The 25,715-nt window shown below is 52.8% G+C and overlaps 2 protein-coding genes across 4 annotated transcripts; both read left to right on the forward strand.

The window, feature by feature from the left end:
* Positions 1 to 616: 616 nt before the first annotated feature.
* SCAMP4 (secretory carrier membrane protein 4) lies at positions 617 to 22,080 on the forward strand. Of its 3 annotated transcripts, none has more exons than XM_037042422.1 (7): positions 617 to 698; positions 7,463 to 7,510; positions 10,323 to 10,451; positions 10,833 to 10,989; positions 12,011 to 12,112; positions 18,257 to 18,374; positions 20,122 to 22,080. In XM_037042422.1, exons 2-7 carry the CDS (start codon positions 7,504 to 7,506, stop codon positions 20,299 to 20,301), a joined length of 693 nt encoding a protein of 230 aa, XP_036898317.1. In that variant the 5' UTR covers positions 617 to 698; positions 7,463 to 7,503; the 3' UTR covers positions 20,302 to 22,080. The 3 variants fall into 3 exon arrangements, with proteins under 3 accessions (XP_036898317.1, XP_036898315.1, XP_036898316.1); XM_037042420.1 differs by lacking the exon at positions 617 to 698 and adding an exon at positions 6,250 to 6,339; XM_037042421.1 differs by lacking the exons at positions 617 to 698; positions 7,463 to 7,510 and adding an exon at positions 7,527 to 7,552.
* Positions 628 to 6,329, forward strand: ADAT3 (adenosine deaminase tRNA specific 3). Its single transcript, XM_037042423.1, has 2 exons — positions 628 to 698; positions 4,904 to 6,329. The coding sequence occupies exon 2, from the start codon at positions 4,921 to 4,923 to the stop codon at positions 5,977 to 5,979; it is 1,059 nt and encodes a 352-aa protein (XP_036898318.1). The 5' UTR covers positions 628 to 698; positions 4,904 to 4,920; the 3' UTR covers positions 5,980 to 6,329.
* Positions 22,081 to 25,715: the final 3,635 nt, after the last annotated feature.

Consider the following 25,715-nt stretch of genomic DNA (forward strand, 5'->3'; position numbering starts at 1 on the left):
CAATTGATGCCATTTGATGCCATGTACACTTCCCAGTCATGACAACCACAAATGTCCCCAGACACATCGTCCAGTGCCCCTTTGGGGTGGGGTGGGACAACTGCCCCTAATTGAAAATCACTGGTTTAAACCTGTTTAACTCGAATCAATAACTGGGGTCATTCGCTCATAAAATGAGAATGGCTTGTCCAGGAGAGTCAAGAGGTCCCCTTCACCCACTATACAGGTGGGAAAACTGAAGCCATGAGTTGACCAAAGACCCAGACCAGAACTGGAAGCTGATTACATAGAGTGGGGCAGCTCCTGGAGAACTACGTGGCAACAGCAAACTGGGCTCGGTGACTGACTGCAGCGGGTGTCATGTGCTCCTCTGACTCAGTGTCCTACTCTGCTGATTTCCCAAAAGGCCAACTTTTCCCCGCTCGCTTGGGTCTTGAACCCACAATTCAGCGCACGCCTACGCTCCTGCGGATCGCGGATCTAGAGGCCAGGATTAGGTAGGTACGGGACACGGGGAACCGAGGTGGCCACGGGCGGCCGTGTGGGGATTGTAGTCCGGACCCCGCCTCCCTCTGGCGCCGCCCCCTCCCCTGGAACTACGCTCCCGTCGTGCTCTGCGGTTCAGGCGGAGGCTGAGCGAGCTGGCGGGCTGGTTGCTAAGCCTTGGGAAGGGGTAACGCTCACGCCTTTCTCCTCAGGTAAACGTGCGGCCTCCGTGTCTCGGGTTCTCGTGTCCCAGGCTTCCGGGGCGGGCGGGCTGGGGAGACCACGTGGATCTCGGCTTCGGGTGGCGCTGACCGCGCGAGGGGCGAAAGGGCAGCCCGGCCGGGCTGGCACGCGCCTTGGGCAGTCTGGGGAGCGTCGCGTGTGCGCGTGCGCGTGCGCGTGGGTCGAGCTCTGGGACCTGGTTCCCTGCGCCCATCGCTTTTCTGCGCGTGCGTGTGCCCCTGTGGCGCGGCCTTGAGACCCCGTGCGTCCAGCGGCTTCGAGCGCACCCTGCCCTCGGGTCATCAGGACCCCTTGCCTCCGGGCTGGTTGACCCTCTTCCTCCTCGTCTTAGGCAAAGGTCCGTAATCTTTCCTGTGTCCTGAACATTGGCGATTCTCTTTCTGATACTTATGGAAAATGTGAGTTTTCAAGGCCCTTTGTAAAAAAAAGTCCTCACCCAACGGTATGTTTATTGATTTGAGAGAGAAACATAAATGTGAGGAAAAAAAACTTAAGCCTGTCCCCACCCACCCATAGGTGCCCCAACGGGTATGGAACCTACAACCTAAGTATGTGCCTTGGCCTGGGATCAGACCTGTATCTTTTGGTGTATGGAGGATGCTCCAAGCAAGCCACCTGGCCAGGGCTCAAGGCTTTTTCTGACCTCAACCCGAATAAGGGGGACTCTCCCACACCCCACAAGCCCAAGATTCTTGGACTTTCATGCACAGAAGGCCCATTTATAGGGTCCACATCTAGCAAATGAACATTCAAGATACCCAGTTGAGTTAGAATTCCACGAACAATAAATACCTTCTTTTATTTGTATAAGTATATCCCAAAGATTGCACGGGGCACAGATACACTAAAAAATTTCCCCTCATTAGGAATTGGAATTTAACAGGGTGTCCTATATGTTATCTGGCGACCGCACTCCATGTGAGAGCTTGTTAGAAATGCAGATTGTAGAGTCCTGGCTGGTATAGCTCAGTGGACTGAGCACAGGTCTTCGAACCAAAAGGTCACCAGTCAGGGTAGATGGCTGGGTTGCAGGCCAGGTCCCCAGTTGGGGTGTGGGAGGGGCATCCACACATTAATGTTTCTCTCCCTCTCTTCCTCCTTCCTTTCCCCTCTCTCTGAAGAATAAATTTTAAAAAAATGCAAATTGTAGCCCCCTCCCCTTTGTGGGGCCAGGTGCTAGAAAATGCATTTAAAACTGTGGGTGCATCTGAGGCTTCAGCATTGGTTATTCCTTCTGCTCAGGTCTCCCTACCGTGCTTGCTTGCTTTCCTTCCATGCCCTGCTGTGGGTCACCGCCTCTGAAGAGGCAAATTTTCTCACTTTGTGCCCCTGCGTGCCTGCGCGGTGGTGATGGATTTCCTCTCACAGTGGGGGATGCTGCAGTGGGAGTGAGAACAGGGCCAGGGCCAGGGCCAGGCTCTGGCCTTCCTAATCCATGGATAAAATAAGTCCTGCTTGAAGTTTATATTGTTGCCTGCAGAGCCTGACTCAGCTCACTAAGTAAGCACCATTTCCAGTGTCCCTCCCAGAGCCAGAGTCCACTCCCACTGGGACCCCAGGCCCACTTCCCTCCCCCTCAACCTCCCAGAATGCTGCTGCCCAGTGTCCTAAGCAGTTCCAGCACACACCTGTTTTCCAGTTCCATGCCATTGGAGGGCAGTCTTAAGCTGCTGAGAGGACTTGCAGTTGGGGGTCTCTCTGTCTGGTCCATCAGACCCTGCAGGGGCTGCCAGTGCAGTTGAGCCTCTGGCCCTATACAGTCGGTGCCCAGGGCAGAGGCGCCACCACCATAAATATAACTAGGTCATCTGAGGAGGCTCTGGCTGCCCCCTGGAGACCAGAGCACTGGCGTTTTTAGAAGACAGCTAAAGGTGCAGGCAGAGGAGATGGGCACACCCAGGGAAGGGACTGAGCTAGGCAGGACCATGGAGTGCTGGGCAGGGTGGGGGTCGGATGGAACGGGTGGGTCACAGGGCAGTCGGAGCACCTGGAGCTTGGTGCTTCCAGGACAGAAAGAGGAACCCCAGAGCAGCAGCCGCCTTCCACCATGCTTCAATCCCCTGGATGTGTTTAAGCAAAAATGTTTGTGCATATTCAGTTCATATGTGGACTGGCGCTCCCTGTGGAGTTTTTGGGATTGCGGGCTCCGCTGGGTCACCCTCTGTGGAACCTGTTTATTTCTCATCTGTGGAGTGGGCGCAGGACCCCTGTTTTACAGAAGAACTCGAAATGCAGAGTCAGTTCGCTGGCGAACACCAGCCACGTGCCCTGGTCAAGACCCTCCACCTCAGGGAGCCTGGTCTTGTCCCATAGAAAGGGAGCAGTCCCAGGTTCTCCCTCCCAGGTCACTGGGAGGGGTAGCCGAGCCCTCTCCTGGAGGTGCGAGGACTTGTGTTGTTACGGAAAGGCAGCTGTCATCTGGAAAGGCAGCTGTCATCCGAGGCAGGCCTTGTTTGGGTTCTGCTGACTTAGTGACTGCCAGATGTCCTTCCCCTCCCCGTTTTCTTTCACAGCAGCTTTACTGAGATGCAGTTCACACATTTAAAGTGTATGTTTTAGTGGTTTTTAGTATAGTCACAGGATTGTGGGTATGTCATCACTGTTTAACTCCAGAACATCCTTTCACCTCAAAAAGTAACCTGACCCCATTAGCAGTCACCCCCACCCCTCTTTCCCAGTCCCTGTCAACCACTAACCCACTTTCTGTCTCTATGGATGTGCCTGCTCTGGATGTGTCACATACATGGAATCACATACTGTGTGGCCTTTGTGTCTAGTTTCTCCCACTGGGCGCCATGTGTCCAAGGTCCTTGCGCATTGTGGTGAGTGCCAGAGCTTCGCTCTTTTGCATGGCCGAGTAGTACTCCAGTGTGGGCATGGACCACCTTGTGTTCTATTATCTGTTGATGGACACAGATTTCCACCTTTTGGCTGTTGTGAATCCTGCTACTGCGAGCATGCATGTATAGGTTTCTGTGTGGATGTGGGTTTTCCGTTTTTCTGGGCATATACCTAGAAGTGGAGGAGAGTTGCTAGGTCAGATAGTGACCATCCTGTGGTATTTATCCTTTCCCCTTAGAAACTGGCCAAACCAGACGTGTCCCAAAGGCACCGCCTTTATTTGTGTCTTGTTTTTCTCAGGCAGAGGTTGAACTCGAAGGAACAAGTAAAGCTGTGTCTGTCTTTTTTTTGCAGATAGTGAGAGTTCTCATGGCCCAGGGCAGGCCATATGGGGCATGGGGTTCTGGGCATGGTGCATACTGGGAGCAGATTTAGAGTTGGCACTGTAGACTCTGCTGTGGGCCCCACCCAGCACAGGCATTATGGACACATAAAGGGTACCCTTCACACGTTCTACTTCTTGTGGCTGCTGTTGGCATCCTGATTCACTATGTTCGTCACACTTGTCTTGTGAGCCTAGGACACATCGTGGCGGGTGAGGACCTTACATGCCCTGTGAAGGGCCTGGCCGATAAATAGATGGGGGCCCATGGGGCCAAGGAGTACATGGCAGGGCACATCATGAGTAGGAAAAACACCAATGAGTTGCAAAATGGTTTCAGTATTTCCTCTCCACAGGGGAGAGGCAGGAGAGGCTGGTCCACTTCAAGTAGCTAGCTGGGCAGCGTGTTCTGGGCAGGCAGTGGCGTCTGAGCTACTGTGGAATCTAGCTGAGTTGATCTGTGGTTTATCTCTAATGTTCTTCAAGGCAGCTCTGACCAATAGGAATAGAATATGAGGCACATATGTAAAGTCAAGTTTTTTTAGAAGCCACACTTTTAGAAAGTACAAACCAACAGTTGCAGTTAATTTTAATAATGTATTGAAGTTAAACCTAAAACATGAAGTGTTATCATTTCAGCATGTAGTCGATAAAAAAAAGTAATGAGATAGTTTACATCCTTCCTTTCACATTAAGTCTCTGAGGTTCAGTCTGCATTTTCGCTCACTGCACATCTCAGATATAAAGGGGGAAGAGTTAATGGTGGGTTAAGCTCTGCAGACTGAGAGCTGGTAGGACTAAGTGAGAGCGTGACCAGTGACACATTTCACTCAGGCCGGAGCTCTTGGATGAGGCCTCAGATTCAGCACGCTCCTGGGACGGACTCCTCAGCTCACCCAGGCCTCCTGTGGCTGACAGATGATGCTCTGCTCCGATCTCTGTCTTCCACAGTCGAAGCCCTGCCAAGGATGGACCCCCTGGGTTCCACGAAGCAGTATGAGGACAAGAAGGCTGGGAGCCCACACCCAGAGCCTGCTCCGTGGCAAGCCCTTCCTGTCCTGTCGGAGCAGCAGTCCAGGGATGTGGAGCTGGTGCTGGCCTATGCCGCACCCATCCTGGACAAGCGCCAGACCTCGAGACTCCTCAAGGAAGTGTCAGCCGTCCATCCGCTGCCCGCCCAGCCTCACCTCAAAAGGGTTCGGCCAAGCCGTGATGCCAGCCGTCCACACACGCTGGAGATACTACTGTGCTTGGCAGGGCCAGCTGTAGGCACACGATCTCTGGCTGAGCTCCTCCCATGGCCAGCAGTGGACCCTCATGGCCTGGGGCAGCCCTTCCTGGTGCCTGTGCCCGCCTGGCCACCCCTGACCAGGGGCCAATTTGAGGAGGCGCGAGCCCACTGGCCCACATCCTTCCATGAGGACAAGCATGTGACCCGTGCCCTGGCTGGGCGGCTTTTCTCGGCACAGGAGCAGGCTGAAATGCAAGGCCACATGGAGAGGGCTGTGTGGGTGGCACAACAGGCGGCTGCCAGGGGCCTAAGGGCTGTGGGGGCTGTGGTGGTAGACCCAGCCTCAGGACGGGTGCTGGCCACAGGCCATGACTGCAGCAGCGTGACCAGCCCCCTGCTGCATGCCACCATGGTGTGCATTGACTTGGTGGCCCAGGGCCAGGGTCAAGGTACCTATGACCTCAGGCCTCACCCCGCCTGCTCATTCGCCCCAGCTGTTGCCCCTCTGGGTGTCCAGACCATCTCTGTGCGCAAGATGGATGAAGACATGGAGGAGGATGGCCTCCCCTACGTGTGCACTGGCTACGACCTCTACATTACCCGCGAGCCCTGTACCATGTGTGCTATGGCCCTGGTGCACTCCCGTGTGCAGCGAGTCTTCTACGGGGCACCCTCCCCCGATGGCGCCCTGGGCACCCGTTTCCGCATCCACGCGCAGCCTGACCTCAACCACCGTTTCCAGGTGTTCCATGGCGTGCTAGAGGCCCAGTGCTGCCGGCTGGACCCTGACACGTAGGCGCCGTGCTTGCTCGCTCCAGACTGTCCTCTGCTCTGCCAGCCTCAGCTTCCTCTCAGACCTGTGTGGGCCTTGCCTCCCTCACCGCCATCCAGGGGCTGCAATTCTATCTGGATTCAGGGACACACCTCCTAGCCTTGGAGCCCGTGCCCACACCATTCCCACCAGTGTGGGGGGCTATACTTCTGCTAGGCCAAGGTTTTCTCTGGGCTGGAGCTTAACGGGGGTCTAGTCAGACCTGTCACTGGGCACTCAGGCCTCCCTCCTTCATCCGCCTTCACTCTGAGCCCACAGGTGCACTGGGGTTGTGTCCCCTTTATCTCATCTGACCCTTGATAATAAACACAACCCCCGAACCAGGTTGGTGTCTGTTGACATTTATGGGGCTACTTCCACAGAGGACCTTGATGTGCACAGGGGGAGGGATGCTTCTGAATCCACTATGAGCAGAGCCTTGCTCTAGTCCTGGCTCTGGAAGGGTGTGTCTGGCTAGGGTGTGTCTGGACTCAGTTGATGGAAAGGCTCCTTTGGGGTTGTCATTTCCCATCCTTCTTGGGTGACCAGAGAAGTCCCCAAAGACTGATTGCCACAGAGCAGCCAGCACTAGAACCAACTCATGTGGGACGCCCAGCAGGCTGCTTGTCCATCCAGCAACCATGTACTATCTGACCACAAAGACACTGCAGGGATTCCAGAATATTCCTGTCCCAAGCCGACCCTTGGGTCCCTGGGGGTGCTCCCAGGTTGTGGGGACAGGGCAGGCAGGGGCCTCTACCTGGGAGCTAATGCCCTGGACAGATACGGGTGGGGCATGAGCCTGCTTGCCCTGGCTGGCAAGGAGAGCCAGCCAGGGCAGGACAGAGGGTCTCGGAGAGAACATCGATTAGCTGAGGGATGGGCCCTGGGCAACTCAGTATCACTGGGACCTTTGCCTGGACTGGGGGTGAGAAACGCATTCCTGGTGCCTGGCCACAAGTATAACTCCTGGCCTTTGGTGCAAAGTCTACCCTGGACCTCCGCTTGGGTTGTGGTGGGGCCCCTGGCCCTGCATGGCTCGTAGTGGCGGGAACTACAGACCAGGGAGTCTGTGTGGACCTGGTCTTGGTGATTTGGAAGTCGGGCCCTGCAGCTGTAATGAGGCACTCAGAGCTATCTGTGGATAAAGGGTGAGGGAGGATGAGGTGGCAGGAGGGCCGTGTAGGTGGTCACCAGGTTCCCAGGAATGGCCTGGCTTCACGCTGTCCTGTGGATGGTAGGGGGCTGCAGCCTAACGTCCCGCCATTGCGGGTGCTGCCCAGGGGGCTCTGAGGTGAGGTGATGGTTAGGGTCACACGTTAGGGGTAGCCTTTCAGGTAAGAGCCCAGACACCCCCATGAATAGCCTGGAGGTTAGGATTCTTCGCTGTAGCCATATGGGCTGCAGCTGGTTTTGGGGTCATCTGATAGCCACAGGGTCCCCCTGACTGTTGCTGTTTCCCCTCCAGGTGGCTACAGGCTTCAGCCTCACCAGGTCATCACAGCAGAAATGTCAGGTGAGTCTTTCCCTCACCAGGTCATCACAGCAGAAATGTCAGGTGACACTTTCCCAAATGTCCCCAGGTGGCCAGACCCATTATGACTACTGCAGGCACCCACCTCACGTTCCTCCTTCCACAGTGGCTGTCAGAGTTGCCTTGCAGCACTGAGCAGGTGACAGGGGGGCACCTGGTTTCCACATGAGCTGTCAGCCAGCATTTGGCCCAGCCAGGCCTTCTGCTGGGAGTCGTTTTGTTGTTGACACCATGGGCAGACCCCACGGTTTGGTCACCTGTATTCATGCCCGTACATATAAGATGACCCCCTCATTTTCTCTTAGAGGCTGTGGTGGCCTGCCTCACCCTGCGTGGAAATGGGCAGAGCGTACAAGTGAAGTTAGGTGGATCGTGGTTAGCCCACTGGTGGCAGATCTGGGATTTGAACCCAGACACATGGATTCCAAGTCAGGGCAGAGCATCTCACCAAGCAGACAAGGTGTCAGGGGCCTTGAGATCCAGCTGGTGGTTTTCTGCCTCCTTCCTGTCATTGTGCATGCTGGTGGGACTGACTGCCGGAAGCATCACCCTGTTGTTCTTGTGGGGGCTGGACATCTGTCAGGAAAGGAGTGGGTACCAAGGGCCGCAGGAGCGACAGGACTTGGGGCTGGGTGGCTGGGGGGGGCACTGTTGTTGGGATGTGGGTTGCCTGGCCGAGGGTGTGGTTAGGGATCATGAGTGGGGTTTGAGACCAGCGCAGAGCTGGCTGCATCCATGCTGGGGAGATTCCTCCGGGCCGGCTCATGAGGAGTGTGGAAGGCTGGAAGCCCTGCCTCTCATGGTCTCCTAGAGATACCCAGCAGGTAGCTTAGGGCTCCTGGCTTCCTGTGTTGTTGGGTTGGCCAAAAAGTTCATTTAGTTTTTTCCATACGATGGCTCTAGTAGTTCTTAGTTGTCTTTTTCATTAGGGAGAATTTTGTTAGATTGTATTATGACAGCGGTCATATCAGCATGTGCTTTTTTAGAAATTTACCAAAATTGGTGAATTTTTGTTTAGCCATTTTAATGTTGAATGTGGAAGAAAACTCATTTTTAGTTTATTTATGTTTTATTATTTCAAGAAATGTAAAAATGCAACTGAAATGGAAAAAAAGATTTGTGCAGTGTGTGGAGAAGGTCCTATGACTGATGGAATATGTCAAAAGTGGTTTGTGAAGTTTCTTGGTATATTGACATTTTGGCCAAATAATTCTTTGCTGTGGGGCTGCCTTATGCATTGAAAGACATTTAACAGCACCCCTGGCCTCCACCCACTAGAAGCCAAGAGCAGGAGATAGCTGACTTACTCAAAATATTCACGTCAATAAAGTTATTGGTGAAAATGAAATATGTTGTCTTTTATTTTGTGGAAAAAACTAAACAGACTTTTTGGCCAACCCTATACTTGGTAAATAAATGGCTGAGGCTCTTCAGTGGCCCACAAGGTATGGCTGTCCCCTCCTCCTTCTTTCTCCAGCTCCTGATTGTGCTGCTCTTAGACAGGTAGGAGCTCATCCCAGGGCCTTTGCTCTGACCGCATCCTTTCCCAGAATCCACCAGGCTCCCTTCTTCACCTCCTCAAGTCTGTGCAAATACCACCCTTTAGTGAAGCCCACCCTGACCCTGCCTTTAAGTCACAGCTAACGGACATCTCTAGCCTTGTCCCTGGTGGCCCCCACCTGCTCTGCTGGTTCCTCTTTACAGCGCTCAGCACGTCTCAGCACACTGCACAGTTACCCATCTGTCACGGTGGTTGTTGGTCCCCCATTTGAGGTGGAGCCCAAGGACAGGGCTCCGTGTGTGTTGTCCTTCACCACTCTGGCAGGTGCACAGGAGCGTGCCCTGTGGGGGTGGGGAAGTGCACTGAGAAGCAGCAGGGCAGCACAGCTGGTCAGATCATGTCCCTCAAGAGACTTGTGCAAGTCCTCACCTCTAGTCCCTGTGAAAATGACCTCATTTGGAAATAGGGTCTTTGCAGGTGTATTTGTTAAAATGGAATCACACTGGAGTAAGGTGGCCCTAGTGCAGTGACAGTTGTTCTTACAAGAAAAAGGAAATTTGGACACCAACACACAGAGTCCACGTGGCCATGGAGGCAGACACGGGTTATGTGGCCATAAGCCAAGGAGCCCCCAGAAGCTGGAAGAGGCAAGAAGGACTCTTCCCTGGAGCCTTGGGAAAGAGCATAGCCCTGAGATGCCTTGATCCTAGACCCCTGGCCTCCATATTATAAGAGGATAAATCTGTTCTTTTAAATCTCCAGTGTGTGGCTCTTTGTTACAGGATGCTTATAAATTCCAAGTGCCAGAACCATCCTGTCCAGACTATTGATTTGTGAGTTTCCTGTGAGGGCTCCAAGAAATCACCGCAAATACAGTGACTTAAACAGGATTTGTCAGGAGTTCCACACAGGCCTCATGGGGCTAAACCCAGATGTAGGCAGGGCTGGTCGTTCTTGAAACTCCAGGGAGAACCATTCCAGCCTTTTCCAGCTTCTAGAGGCGCCGCTTCTCTGGTTCCTGGCCTCTTTCTTTAACTTCACAGCTCAGAGTGCAGCCTCTTCCATCTCTGACTCTGACTCTGACTCCTTCCTCTTACGAGGACCCTGTGAGGACACCGAGCCCTGCTGAGGAACCCAGGATCATCTTCATCCTGGGGGCTTTGACTTAAACCCATTTGCAAAGTCCCTCAGCCATGTGAGGCAACATGTATACAGGTCCCAGACCATGATAGGGACATATTTACCTTGCTACCCCAGCCCGGTTTAGTCCCGTGGTACTCTGTGTCCCCATAGAAAAGGAGAACAACTTCCCGCCACTGCCCAAGTTCATTCCTCTGAAGCCTTGTTTCTACCAGAACTTCTCCGACGAGATTCCCATTGAGCATCAGGTTCTAGTGAAGAGGATCTACCAGCTGTGGCTCTGTAAGTGGTGGGTCGGGCTGCGGGGGGGGGGGGGGGGGGGGGGGGGGGNGGGGGGTGGCGGGGGGGGGGGGGGGGGGGGGGGGGGGAGTTGGCGGGAGGCTCCCTGACCACTGCAAAGACCCAGGCCATGAAGCTGCCCTGTCCTTGAGCTGGAAGAGCCTGGGGTTTTTGTAGTAAATCTCCTTTCTGTTACAACTCAGTCCCAGGGGAGGCATGGTGCAGTGGGTGGGGCAGGTGGGGCTGGCCAGCTGGACAGGAACCTCTGGCCCCTGGGACTTCTCTGGCCCTTGATCTTTGTGCAGTGGGGCACAGGGTGTCCTGGTGCTTGTGGTGCTTGTGGTGCTTGAACCCTGGTTTAGCCTCCTTGCCTCTCCTCCCCAGTCTACTGTGCCACACTAGGGGTCAACTTCGTCGCCTGCCTGGCCTGGTGGATTGGTGGTGGCTCAGGAGCCAACTTCGGCCTGGCCCTGGTCTGGCTGCTGGTCTTCTCTCCCTGTAGCTACGTGTGCTGGTTTCGGCCTGCCTATAAGGCCTTCCGGTAAGTGGGGCCCTGGCCATGTCCTTGTGGGGCCTTTGGGTATGTGTGCTGGAATGGCTCAACACTGAGTAACCAGGATGCCCCCAACCACATGTGCCCATCTCTGTGCCAGTTCTTGCACTTGGAATCTGCACCTGCTCTGTCACCCTAGCCCAGGTGCTAGTATTCCTCCCTCTCTTGTCCAGTTTGAATGGCAGCTTGTGTGCCTGCACACTATTACCCAGTTAGCCACAGATGCCTGTTGTGTTGTGTCTTGTAATAGCTCATATTCCATACAACTCACCTAACCCTGAAGCATTTTTAGAGTCCTCACAAGGTTGTATAACCACCACCTCCAATTCCAGAATATTCTCACTGCCCCAGAAGAAGCCCTGTCCCCCTTAGCAGTCACCCCCACCTACTCCCCAGCTCCTGGCACCCATGAAATGAATCCACTTTCAGTCTCTATGGATTTGCCTGTTCTGGACTTCTCACATACATGAAATCACACAATATGAGACCTTTTGTGTCTGGCGTCTCTCACTGAACATGTGTCCAAGGTCCATCCATGTTGTAGTATCAGTGCTCTGCTCCTTTTCGTGGCTGAGAGATATTCCACTGTGTTTGTGGACACGTTGTGTCTGTCTACTGACCAGCCGATGGACACTTAGGTTGTGCCTGTCTTTGGCTGTTATGAATCCTGCTGCTGTGAACATTCACCCCCAGCCGACTGAGACGTGTCCTGTGTTTACTCCTCCGTGGTCCCCAAATCCCATCCTTAGGAGGCAGGAGAAGGCCTCAGACTCCTTGCCGGGCAGGAGCCCCTCAATGCTGTGTCTCCTCAGAGGGGCAGTGTTCAGGCCTCTCATGGTCAGAGCTTGGCGTGAGCATTTGTGTGCAGTAATTTGTGTGTGTGAGTGCAGTTCGTACTTGAAAAGGGGAGAACGTTTCATCTTTTGCTGTCCCCGCCTCACATTCTCCTCTGGGCTGCTGTCACTGAGAGGCTGGGGCAGCCGTAATGGTTGTTCCTCTCCATCTTCAGGGCCGACAGTTCCTTCAATTTCATGGCGTTTTTCTTTATCTTCGGAGCCCAGTTCGTCCTGACCGTTATCCAGGCTATTGGCTTCTCAGGATGGGGTGCCTGGTAAGTCAGTGAACATGGCCATTGCGATGCATGTTAACACATAACTGCGTGCATGTCCATCCGTGAAGGCCGAGTGCGGTAACATAGACCCAGCTTCTGACGGCTTCCTGCTCTTGTGAGTGCTCCAAGGAGGTGCCAGGTTGTGGGGCCGGACGTGCTGCACCCAGTGCCTGTGTGCAGAGGCTCCACCCATGCTGTGCTGTGGGTGCGTGGTCACCAGCCACGCTGGGCACAGGGGAGAGACCCAGGAGCGTGGGCCTGAGCAGCCTGTCCTAGGGGGAAGAGTGACCCCACCTTCTGGGGAGATCCGGTCTTCTCTTTGCTGAATTTTAGGGTTACCATACATTTTTGTGGCTACTGTAACAAATTACTCCCAACTTAGTGATTTATAATGAAACAAACTTCTCATTTCCAGTTCTAGGGAGTTCACCACAGATCTCATGGGGGCTAAACCCAGGTGTGGGCAGGACTGGTCCTTCTGGGGTCTCCAGGGGAGAATCGTTTCCACTAGCGGTGCCGCACCCCTGGCTCATTGCCCCTTCCTCTGTCTTCACAGCGCAGCCTCTCCCATCTCTCTGGCTGTCCTTTCTGCCTCCCTCTTGTGAGGACGCTGTGATGACACAGAGCCCTCCAGGGAATCCAGGGTCATTCCCATTTCAGGGCCTTAACCCCATCTGCGAAGCCCCTTTACCACATAAGGTGCCATGTCCACAGTTCCCAGGACCAGGACGTGGGCACCATTGGGGCTGTTACAGACAACAGATGGAGTCTTCAGCATCCAGCGCTGGGTAGGAGGCATGTGGGGTGGCTCTCTTTACACGCACGCTGCCTGGGAGTGTCCTCAGGTGTTTGGTCTCTTGGTTGAGTTTTCTTCAAACATCAGGAGCTCATTCCGTCTGTGCAGTTATAGCTCCCAATTCAAGAAGTTTTTTTGTGTCATGTCCTTGAGTCTTGCCCTACTTTTTCTGGTGTTTTTCTGGGTCTTGTTTTGGGGTGCCTTGTGGCCATCATTTCCATGGCTTTCCTCCCTGTAACTTCCTTGTGTCCCCTGGGAGAGCCAGTGTGGCCCATCCGCCTCAGCAGTGAGAAGTCATTCAGTCTCACTTGTTTCTTGAGGCTCCTGTGGGTTTACGTGGCTTCCTCAGCCCCAACTGCTCAGCTCCTTTCTTACTCTCCATTCCCTGCTGTGTCTGCTGCCCTCCTCTGTACGGAGTGGTGAAATCAGCTGCTTTGCACCTGAGGTCATTTCCAGAACGCATATCCCTACATCTTCCTGTTGTTGCTCCTTTCCACTCTGCGTGGACCCTAAATACTGGCTTTCTTCTTGGCTGATGCCCTCCCTTATCTGGGTCTGGAGGGCTGGTGAGGTACTGTGTCAGGGTCCCCTGGACCACACATAGGCAAGAGGACAACTGTCTGCTGAGTCCTGGGGTTTGTGGCGAGGACCCTAGGACTCAACAGACAGTTGTCCTCTTGCCTATGGTTTATACAGAGACAGGATGGCAGAATGAGCCAAGGGAAAAGGTGTGTGAGCAGGTTGGGTGGGAGGATCAGGTGCAAGATTCCCTCTCCTAGTAGGGTCCCCCAAAAAGACATGTGACAGCAGGCAGATGTAATACCCAGGGTTCTTATTGGGATTGGTCATGGCAGGTACAAGATCCTAGATTCCAGAAGGGGAGCAGATACTCAGTGTGAACCACGTGTTCGCGCAGGTATTTTAGAGCCAGGAAGCTGCCCCTGTCAGGGAGGGTGCTGGGAGCCCCCAAAGTCCAGTTCCCGGAATTCTGCCTATCACCCTGTTTTCCACCATGGGGAGGCACAGTCCCATTTCCCTCTAGTGCTGAGCAGGGCTGGGGTTGGGGGATGGGGAGGGGACAAAGTGTTTTTCTCTAATGTGAAATTAAGACAAGGAAGTGAGTTTTGATAACGATGGTGGTACTTACCCAGGTGGGGTCTGAGCACCTCTGTGTGTCCGCTGTTCTGCGCCGCCTCCTAAAAAGGTGTCACAGCCCCCATTCCACAGAAGGAGATACTGAGGCCCAGGATGGGAAGGGGAGGTAGGGCACTGGTATGTGAGGCCCCATCACTTCCTTTGAGTGTAGGGCCAGCAGCCCTTCCTTGCTACTAGTGTTCCTGCGCTCAGACCTCTGGGCTCTGGAGAGGGCACCTGGAGGACACTATGCTTGGCCTTCTCTAGGCCTGGTGCCAGGAGTGCTGGGCAGGGAGCTGGGACCCCAGGGTTCTGCAGTTCCAGAAACCTACCAGGTCTCACCCTCCCTGCCCTTCTGGCTCTGGGTGGTTGGCAGTCCCAAAGCTCACCACCTGGGGGCGTGAGGACCTCATCCTCCATGGGGACTTCCTGGTGGGGTGGGAGCAAAGATCAGTAGGGACAGCTCCCTGAGGAGACTTTCAGCTTATCCCCAAGCAGAAGGGATGCTCTCAGGAGTGGCCCTGCCACAGTTACCAGGTTCCTGTGTGGTGCAGACCTCTCACTCCCTGCACACTCGTGATCTGCTCTGCAAACACACTCCTGAGAGTGTGCTCTAGAGTATGTTAATATATTATACATAAATATGATCACGATTCCATCTCACACCTAAAACTCCCACATTTTTTAAACTCAGGTGCTCAGAAGTGTATATACTATTTCTTGTTCCTTTTTTAAAAGATTTATTTATTTATTCTCAGGGAGAGGGAGAGAAATATCAATGTGCGGTTGCTTCTCACATGGCACCCACTGGGGGCCTGGCCTGCAGCCCAGGCATGTGCCCTGACTGGGAGTCGAATAAGTAACCCCTCAGTTAGCAGGCTGGAACTCAATCCACTGAGCCACACCAGACATGGCTAAATGGCTATTTGTAAAGGAACAGTCCCCAGCTGGTGTGGCTCAGTGGATTGAGTGCCAGCCTGCAACCCAAAGGGTTGCCAGTTCGATTCCCAATCAGGTCACAAGCCTGGGTTGTAGGCTAGGTCCCCAGTAGGGGTGCACAAGAGGCAAGCACACGTGGATGTTTTTTTCTCTCTCTCTCTTTCTTCCTCCCTCCCCCTCTATCTAAAAAATAAACAGATAAAACCTAAAAAGAATAAATAGCCTTTTAACCTTAGGTCCTCTGAGGTTAACAGAACATGCAGAGACAGGACAGAGCGCTGTCGCCCTGACACCTTTGCCTCCACCCAGACCACAGGCTCCATTTGCATTTCTGTAGCATTTTCACAAAAGCCCTTCTATTCAGGAACCCTTGTAGCATTTACTTAGTTGTCACGTTAGCAGTGTGTTCATATCAGGCCCAGGTGAGCGGTGCCCATTTCTGTGGGTCTGTTTCTCTCTCCAGCTGTCCCTGGTCTGCGGGCCCTACTGCCCGAGCAGTGTCCATAGCCAGGGTGTTTAGAGGAATAGCTTCATTGAGATGCACTCCACCGACCAAAAATTCAGCCTTCGAGTGGATAAATCAGTGTTTTTAGTACATCTGCGGGGTTGCACAGTCATTACCTCACACCTATTTCCAGAGTATTTCATCAGCCCCAAAAGGAAACCCTGGTCCCATTGGCAGTCACCTCATCCATTCTCCCAGCCCTTGACAACCATTAATGTAGTTTCTCGCCCTGAGAATTTGGACATTTTACATAAATGGAATCACGCCCTGATCAGTGTGGCTCAGTTGGTTGGGCATCGTCCCACAAAACAAAAGGACTCCAGTTTGATTTGTGGTTAGGACACATACCTGGGTTGCAGGTTTGGGTACCAGTCAGGGCACATGAGAGAGGCAACAAATCGATGTTTCTCTCTTTCTCTCTCCCTTCCCCAGTCTCTAAAATGAATAAATAAATAAGTAAATAAATTCTTTTTTAAAAAATGGAATCACGTGCCTTTGGTGCCTGGCTTCTCTCACTGAGCATCATGTGTTCAGGGTTCACCCACGTTGCAGTGAGTGTCGGTGCTTCGCTCCTTCACTCTGTTCTGTGGCTACATGATATTCCACATGGGGATGGACCACACTGTGTTTGTCCATCAACTGATAGACACTTGGGTTACTTTTACTTTTTTGCTATTGTTAGTAGTGCTGCTGTGAAATTTCTGTGTTTTTGTGTGGATAGATGTTTTTGTGTCTCTCCGATATCCAAGAATGGCGTTTCTGGGTGACATGGGAACTGTTTTAATTTTAACCTGAGGAGCTGCCAGATTCTCCCACAGATTTTGCAGGCTGCGTCCCCTGCTGTCCTTTCTCATGTTCTGTCTCCTTCTCCCTGGTTCTGACCCCTCCAGCTCCCAGCTGAGTGGCTGTGGGGGAGCACCCCGCACCCCCACCCTGTCCCTGCCCTCTGTGCCCAGACCGCTCTCCACCCTCCTGTTTCCCATATGCTGTGTGTCTGGGACTCTGGATATAATTGGGGTGCAGCAGGCTCACTCACTCACCCGTTTGTATGAGGCCAGTTTGTCACTAGCTCTTCTGAGTGATGTCATTCTGGGTTGTACATGGGCTTGTTCTTGGGGAAGCTGGCAGTCGCCAGCTCACTCCTGGTGAGTCTAGGAGGTGGGTCTTGGAGCAGGCTCCCCGTTCCACACTCCCAACTGTTCACCCTCCCCAGAGACCATGATCCTCAGTCTGGGGCCCCCACCTGCTCAGCTCCTTATTCTAGGGCCCATCAGACCTGGGGGATCCCCAGCAAATACAGTGTCTCTTGCCCTTCCAGGAGCCTGAGAATGCTGTCTCATCCCTCCCCAGGAGTGTCTAGCCTCCCACCCCACCTGGCCCAGCCCCAGTTGCCTATTTCATACAGCACCTACCCAAACCTTCCATTGCCTGGTTTTATTCACATCCCTCAAAAGTGCATATGAGTGTGTATAGAATGTTCCTCCATTCACAGAGTAGGAGTGGGTACTGTGTTCACATGTGCCTATAGTATACATATGTGCACACATGTATGTTTTCATCCACAATCTCTAGAAGGATACATAGCAGGTAGATCACGTTGGTTCCCTGTGGGCTGAGAAGGGGGTTTGGCAGGAGAGAGGCTGTTTATTGTATATTCAGTTTCCTAAACCTCAAACCATATGCTTTTACTAGTTGTTAAGAAAAAAATGTTCTCAGAAACACGGTGTTTCTTATCTCCCCTTCCAAGAGGCAAGCATGAATAAACAGATGGATGATAATCTTTATTTTTTTTAAAGATTTTATTTATTTATTCTTAGAGGGGAAGGAAGGGAGAAAGAGAGGGAGAGAAACATCAATGTGCAAGAGAAACAGATTGGTTTCCTCTTGCACACCCCCAACTGGGGACCTGGCCCACAAACCCAGCATATGCCTGGCTGGGAATTGAACCAGTGACCCTTCCTTCAATTCACAGGCCAGTGCTCAATCCACTGAGTCACACCAGCCAGGGCAGATGGACATTATTCTTTATCTGGGCCAAGGATGTGCTTTTTTCATAGGACCTTCCTGTGCCAACTGAGCTTCAACTTTTCCTACCATCTCCTTAGTATTCTGTTTAGCAGTTATAGCATAATTCATGTTCTTGTATCCAGCCAGTGGACATGTAGGGTCTTCCCAGCTTTTCATTATTCCAAAAGATTGCTGTAACATTAATTCTTGGAAGTAGAATAGTTGGAGTAACTAAATCTTTTTTACTGATAATGCTCCATTGACCTCCAAAAAGGGTATATACTACCACTAACAGAGTGATATTTGTGTCTCTGTTTTCTCGAACACATGACGTTTGCCTGTGTGATGGAAATGATACTTATTCCGACTTGCACATCTTTTAAAAAAGATTTTATTTATTTATTTTTAGAGAGAGGAAGGGAGGGAGAAAGACAGAAAAAAATATCAGTGTGTGGTTGCCTTTCACGTGGCCCATAGTGGGGACCTGGCCTGCAACCCAGGCATGTGCCCTGACTGGGAATCAAACCAATGACTCTTTGGTTTACAGTCTGTGCTCAATTCACTGAGCTATACCAGCCAGGCCAAACTTGCACATCTTTATTGGTGGGTCTGAGTCTTATTTTGTGAGTTTATTGGACCCTCAGTAGTCCTTGTGAGCATTGCCTTTGTCTTGTTAGTTTGTCAGAGCTCTTTACATATGGAGGGTGGTGGTCCCTTGTCTGGCACACACGCTAGCACCCACACTCTCTCTTTCCCCTTGCAGTGGTTGGTTGGCAGCAATTGGGTTCTTCCAGACCAGTGTTGGGGCTGCCGTCATCATGCTGCTGCCGGCCATCATGTTCACAATGTCAGCCGCCATGATGGCCATTGTGATCATGAAGGTAAGTCCTCTGAGTGCTGAGATGTCTGACTTCTTCCCACATGTCTTCTCACCTGGCCCCTGGGACTCATCCTATTCCTGTTGGAGGAGCAACAGACTGAGTGTCTGGGAAGTGATGTGATCTGCATCAGCAGGGAAGTTGCTCTCAGGGTCTGGACCCTTAACTTCTCAGGCCAAGACCCAGCCTGTCTCGTCCATGGTGGTCTTCCAAGGAGGAATGACCTGGGGAAATGGCACAGTGTGGGCTAATGATGACTACATCTCCCTTTATGTGTGCCCCCAGGGCACATTAGTCACAAAGATCTGTCCACGCTGGCTACATGTTGTCATTGGTAGTTAAATTCAAATTAAGTAAAATTAAATAAAACTAAATATCCAGTGTGTCCACTGTGCCCAGCTCATCCCGTATGCTCAGTAGCCGCATGTGGCTGGTGTCCTCACAGTGACTTTTGCAGCATCACGGAAAACTCCCTTGGATTGCATCTCTGTGATACGTGGGGGCTTCCAGTGAGAAACATTTGCACTCTAGTGCTGGAGGCACTGGCCACTAGAGGGTTATCCTGGAACCCCATGAAAGCTGATGGGCAATGACAAGGTTGATGGTGTGTCTACCCCAGCCCTCCCGGAGGTGGCCATCTCTGCTGCATGCACAGGGTTGCTACTCAGGGAGGGTGGCTGTGTGCTGGGCTGCATGATTGCCACAATTTTTAGAGCTGGGTGTGGAGTCCCTCCCAGCCTCCTTGCCACATGGTTCTAGCTGTTGCAGCATGCTTCGGAGCTGGGCTGTTTAATTGGCGCACTTGGCTGTCAGCGAGGACAAAGGAGTGCCTGTCTTCTTTTCATATCTCAACATCCTTTCAGCTATAGGACAGTCTGAAGGGACACACCAGCACAAACCATGAGCGTACTTAGAGATACCACAGGTGATTGTTGGTGAGATTCCAGAGTGAAATCTGTAGGGGAACTGAGTTCATGCCCACCAGAACTTCTGCTCAGCAGCACACATGTAACAAATACAGGCGAGAAGCTGGGAAAAATTCCGGCACAGTGTGAGAGAGAAAGAGCTCAAACCAGACTGAGTCCCCCCCAAAGATACAGGCGACTCCCTTTGTCAAGTCCCCAGGGCCACCCGAGGTTTGGGGATTTGCTGGGAAGAGATTTGCATAGAAGGACACATTTCCATGGAAAACAACAAAACCATTTATTTTCACTAGTAATCAAGAGCCTCGTGTTAAAACAAAGTGCCATTTTCTTGGTTATTGAATTTGCCAGGATTTCTAGAAAGAACAGCCAGGTGTTCCCAGTGGTGCAGCCTTTCTGGCTGGTGGGGAGTCAGTTGTGCAGCCCCAGGGGTCCCTGCTGAGGACGTCACCACAGTACCCAGCGATGGCTGCGTGTGACTTGCGGGTCTGGACCTGACACTCCCATGGCAAGAGGGCATCAAGTAATTACCACAAGTTTCTTGTGGGTTTCTCCATGCCAGGCCATTGCCTGAAAGTACCCTGGGAGAGACAAGCCTGAAATCCATGACAGGATAAGCCTCCCTCCATGACAGATGTGCTGCGGGCCTCACAGGACAACAGAGGTTTGCACCAAGAGGCACCAGGGGGCTGTGGCTCAGGGCTTGGTTTTCTGAGTTCATGACCTTGGATTCTGTGTGTTTTCTAACATTTCCACAAAAACTATTCTGTGGCCTCCCCGGCATTCACCAAGTGCTGATCTCTGACCTTTGCTACCACCCTCTGCAGGTGCACAGGATATATCGGGGAACCGGTGGAAGCTTCCAGAAGGCACAGACAGAGTGGAATGCAGGCACCTGGAGGAACCCACCATCTCGGGAGGCCCAGTTCAACAACTTCTCCGGGAATAGCCTGCCTGAGTACCCTACTGTGCCCACCTATCCAGCCAGTGGCAGCCAGTGGCCTTAGAGGGCGCTGACTGGCCTTGCCACCCACCTGCAATTGCCATCCCTCCTGCTCCTTCCCATCCACTCCTGGCAGCCATTATGGGGCTGGTGAGGCCTTGAGCATCTATCTGTTCCCTGCCTTCTCCAGGTGGCAGATAGGCCACCCCTCAGCCAGGACAGCAGCAGGGGTTGGTGGCCACCAGGAGCCCCCTGTGTTGGGATGGTGGCCCCGGCAGCCCTCGGGGACCTGTGCTCGTGTTCATCTCACTTCTCAGAGTGGGGCTCCTGGCAGCACTGCCCAGAAGCAGCCAGCTATGCCATTGGGCAGAGGGACACCCCTCTTGCTCCTGAAGACATTTGGTCACATAACGTCTACTGCCACAGTCATACCCTCTCCACTTGGGGTCTCAGAGAGCTGACCCTGGGCCTCCCCGGGAAGTTGGAAGCAGGCTGGCTGCCCTCCATCCCAGGGCTGGTGGTATTAGGAAGGGCTCCAAGAATTCCCCCACCCCCATTTAGGACCATCACCCTTGCCCAGTGCTCGGGAAGAGGGGGGCCTTCTCAACACCAGGCTCCCTTCCATGCTGGTGATGTAGACACTTCATGTACAGCTGGGTCCTTGACATTTTTTATCCCCTTGAGTTCTCTGTTCATTTGTAACAGGACTCATGGGATGGCCATAGGACCATTCACCACCTCAGTGCCAGGATCTCAGCTTCTCCCTGTCCATCTGTCCCAGTTGCTTGCCTCCAGCCTTCCTGCCCCAGTCACCGTCCCCCAGAGATGCTCTTTTCCCATAATGGGTGTTAGAACCCCAAATCCTGGGCTGCTTCTACCCATGCCAGGAACCTGGGCAGGATGTCCATCTAGATCTGAAACCTGGGACGGAACCCTTTGAGGGAAGGTACCAGCCTCTCCCCACACCATGCAAACAGGAAAACAGGTGCATCTCAGAGTGCGGATGGTCTCAAAGTCACTGTCATCCAGGGACCTGAGTGCTAGGCTAGCCACCGCTTAGGCTGTGATCTGTACCACCATTTCTGGATATGTGGAAGCAGGTGTCACTTCTCAGGAGAACAGCGTTTTAGGAAGAAACAAGCTGTGACAAATCTTTGTGCCTTACTGAGGAATATGAACACCGTCACTTTTCTCCCCCAGAACCTTCTAGCTCTTTCTGAGGTGGCGGAACCAGATGTCCTGTGGGCATCGCCACACCTTTGTGAACAGACTGGCTGAGGGATGTGCCCTGGTGGCCTTTCAACCCATTGGCCAGGCTGCCAGTACTGTTGTCCCTCAGCTCCCGACTGCCTGTCCCTTGGGGCAGGGCCAGGGACCCATTCCTGTCACACCATGCTCCACTGGGCTGTCTTCGGAAGCTCTGGCGTGGTGGAATGTGTTCTCACAGACGCTTGCTTTCGTTTCTTCTGCCGAATGCCACATGGTGTCCGTGTGGAGCTTCCTCAGGGTCCCTGAGGAACCACCCCAGCTGACAGGCTGGCCTCGAGGGCCTGGAGGGCTTCCAAGGGCGAGTACTCCTGAACAGAGAACATGAGCCTCGGTTTCCCAGGTTCTCAGTAACATCCCCGAGCCAGCTCCCTGCATGGATGAGGGTCCACTCTGCTACTTGTGGACTGAATCTCATCTTGGCCGATAGTAATACAGCTAATTAACCAGGTGCAGGACGAACATACATGAGCACCCTTCAACCCCCACCCCACTGTACGTGGCACCTTTGTTACATACATCATAGTAGATTTTGTTACTTGGAAATATTCTGGAAATAAATCTTTCTGCAGCAGAACCAAGCCTTGTGGGGCCTGTCTGTGGTTTGTGTGGAGTGTGTGCGTGCCCGTTTGTGCCCATTCATGGTTTTACCCCACCTGGGCCTCCTTTTTTTTTTTCTTCAAAGACTATTTATTTATCTTTAGAGGGGAAGGAAAGGAGAGAAATATGAATGTATGGTTGCCTCCCATGTGTCCCCTGCTGGGAACTGGCCTGCAACCCAGGCATGTGCCCTGACTGGGAATCGAACTGTGATTGTGTGGTTTGCAGGCCCGCGCTCAATCCACTGAGCTACACCAGCCAGGTGCCGCCTGGACCTCCTATTGAGCAGCTCAGCTCCCTTGGCCTCCAGTGGAGTGACACCGGGACTGGCCTGTGCACCGGCACCTGCGCTTGGTGGGCCGCCCCTGCCAGCAGCAGGTGGCAAACCTCCCCTTGCACCAAGGACAGGGCCCAGCACGGCATACCCCAGGCATCTCTGTGCTTACGTGGTGTCCACACCTCACTGCAGTGTGGTTTCCTTCAGGATTTTCTTTTAAATCAACTTGTTCATGTTCAACAGTTTTCATTTGAAAAAGGAAATTCACAGAAAGTGACAATCCAGTTTGTGTTATCCAAAGAGTGAGGTCTGAGAAAAGCTCAGGGCATTGTTATCTCCAGAGAAATAGCCCAGAAGACGCTGTGAGAGGCATGGGTTTATTAGGGTTGTGTGCACCGGTAGCGGCCAACCAGGGCTGTTTCCTGCCAAGTCCCATCCGGCCTGCAGATGGGCCGCACTAGGGAAGGCTGGGTGGTGAAGTTCGCCGCCACCCAGACTTCCCCAGTACAGGTTTCTAGAGCACAGAAAACAGCAAGATGGGGCCATGCGGGGGGTAGACACGCTCGTGCAGAAGCTGTGTGAGATCAAAACGGAAGCTGTTCCTCTGCGGTTGCTTACAGTCCAGGTTCACATCTGAGAACGGTTTCTGTTTTGTCATTTCTTTAAAGATTTTTTTTATTTACTTGAGAGAGAAGTGAGGGAGAACGAGAAGGAGAGAAATACTGAGGTGTGAGAGAAACCGATCTGTTTCTATGGCCTCTTGTATGCCCGCAGCTGGGGACCTGGCCCTCAACCCAGGCATGTGTCCTGACTGGGAATCGAACCAGTAACCTCTCAGTTTGCAGGCTGGTGCTCAATCCATTGAGCCATACCCACCAGAGCATGTTTGGTTGTTTCTTGACTGAGGTTCTGGCCAGGCTCCTGAGGTCAGTCCCAAAGTCCACTTACTGATGATCATCATTTTCCAGGAGGGTGGGAGGGGGACCTGGAGCATGGGAAGGCCTGTGTTGTCACATATCATACAGCTTACCATAAAGGAAAATAGTGATGGATGTAGCTGGATTAGAAGTGACTCTCTTACAGATGCCCAGCTAAAGGAACTCTCTCCAACCCTGGAGCTTGTGGGGGCCTGCTGGTGGCAGAGAGTAGACACCCCCAAACAGACATGGGACAGAGGGTGGCAATCTGTTATCCCACAGAACACACTGCCACTGTGGGAAGGAAACCAGATTCACAGGAAGGAATCAGTGTTCCCCCAAATTAACGCATGGAGGTCCTTAGCCCCTGGGACCGCAGAGTGGACCTTATTTAGAAAATAGGGTCTTTCCAGGTATAATTAGTTAAGGTGAGGTCATACCAAAGCAGGGCAGCCCTAATCCAACCTATAAAGGGAACACTGGACACAGACAACACAGGGAGGCACCACGTGAAGATGGGGGGGCGAGACTGGGGTGATACATCTATGAACCAAGGGTGCCAGTGCCGTCAGGAGCTGGGGGAGAGGGAATAGCAGGAAACGTCAGGGAAGTGGAGAGACAGGGGGAGTGAGGAGCACTGTGCCTTAGGGATACAGTCAGTGGTATATGGGTCACAGATCAGGTGTGCGTGCCTTGAGGACGGAGAGTGTGTGTCCCCATCTGGGTGGAAGATGTCTCCACCTGGGTGACAGGGCAAAGCAGGAAAAGAAGAAACCAGGAAAGTGAGAAACAGGTGAGCAGTGAGGAGGTGGACGGCACCCAGGCCTGGAGACATGTAAGGACAGGATGGGGTAGCCTTGAGAAAGGTGATGGAGGACAGCTGAGAAGGGGCTGTTGGCAGGGTCACAGTGACAAGACCACAGATGGTGGCTTCGACTGCAGGGATTTACCCCCCCCCCCCATTCTGGGGCCAGAAGCCCAAACCCAAGCTGTCCTGTGGGGGGGAATGATCCTGCCTCTTCCAGCTCCTGGGGGCTCTGGTGTCCCTGGGATTGGGGCCACATCACCCTTGTCTCTGCCACCATCTTCACCAAGCCATCTCTATTTGTGTTTCTGTATTTTATAAGGGCACACTATCCTTATATTCTGGGTCACCCTAATCTGGGATGATTTCATCTTGAGATTCTTTTCTCCTTTTTGCTCAGTCCCTCCACCCTCTAACCACCCCAGTCTTGCGGATTTTTTTAAAGATTTTTATTTTTATTTATTTTTAGAGAGGGGGAAGGGAGGAAGACAACATCGATGGGCAAGAGAAACATTGATTGCTTGTCCCTTGCACATCCCCAACTGGGGACCTGGCCTGTAACTTAGGCATGTGCCCTCATTGGGTATCAAACCCACTGAAAGTGACCTTTCAGTCATGGGACAAGACTCCAACTGAGCCACACCAACCAGGGTGATATAGGTTTGAAAAGAAAAATTCTGACTGAGGGATCATGCACTAGATACATGTACTAGATCCAAAAGTTTGGATCCTGATGGATAATTTCCAGAAGTAATTTGAAGTGTGGAAGGGGTGATTCAGTTTTTGATGCTCCATCAACACAGATCCAGGGCCCTGGGCTTGGATTTTTGGAGGGATGTGATTCAACCTCTACCTTGCCCAGGCCTTGGCCCCCTGGAAGTGGGGTGAAGAAGGAGCTCCTCATTGTGGCTCTTAGTTACAGGTAGGACACTGCATGCCCCACATTCAGGTGACTAAGCCATCCTGATTTGACAAGACTTCTGGGTTTTAGCACTGACAGTCCCAGGAGACCCAGGAAAACTGGGGTGCCTGGTCACCTTACACTGTATCACAACAATGGGGCAGGCAGATGCCCAAGAAGCCACCTGTGGCAGAAGGCCACTATCTGGTCACACATCACAAATCAGTTGCCTCCTTCCATGGAGCAATCCTAGAGGATCTGATTGGTTTACTTTGGGCCAATTGGAGATGGCTGAGCTGTCACATGGTATAGACCTCATTGCTGAAGGATGTCCTCAGAGGATGGGGAGACCCTGGAGAGGACATTTCACCCCAAGAGCTTCTGCAACCTTCATGGGTGTCCCTCACTGCCTCTCCCATGTGTCTTCTGGCTTGTTTTCCCTCCATTGCTCAAAACTTACGAAGAGAGAGAACTTTGACTTCTCCCAGTCAGACCCGTGCATAAGGCACCATGCTAAACATTATGATGGCCAACTCTCTTCCACTGCAGCCACTGGGACCAGGGTAGCGGGTAGAGGTTCCAGGCACTCCCTCAGAACAGTGGGATCCAGCACTATCCACTGATGGAAGGCAGTAGCACTGGAGTTTCAAAGTTGGGGGTCAGCCCTGGCTGGTGTGGCTCAGTGGATTGAGCACCAGTAAGATTCCTAGTC

This window comes from Sturnira hondurensis, unplaced genomic scaffold (genome assembly GCF_014824575.4).
Source record: "Sturnira hondurensis isolate 20B ecotype Veracruz unplaced genomic scaffold, ASM1482457v3 Scaffold0003693, whole genome shotgun sequence".
Lineage (NCBI taxonomy): Eukaryota > Metazoa > Chordata > Mammalia > Chiroptera > Phyllostomidae > Sturnira > Sturnira hondurensis.

Excerpts from the sequence above, each read along its gene's own strand:
- ADAT3 (XM_037042423.1), top strand. The coding sequence starts at position 4,921 with ATGGACCCCCTGGGTTCCACGAAGCAGTATGAGGACAAGAAGGCTGGG.
- SCAMP4 (XM_037042422.1), top strand. Across the intron at positions 12,113-18,256 it reads TTCTCAGGATGGGGTGCCTG|TGGTTGGTTGGCAGCAATTG; the intron begins GTAAGTCAGTGA and ends TTCCCCTTGCAG. Across the intron at positions 18,375-20,121 it reads TGGCCATTGTGATCATGAAG|GTGCACAGGATATATCGGGG; the intron begins GTAAGTCCTCTG and ends CACCCTCTGCAG.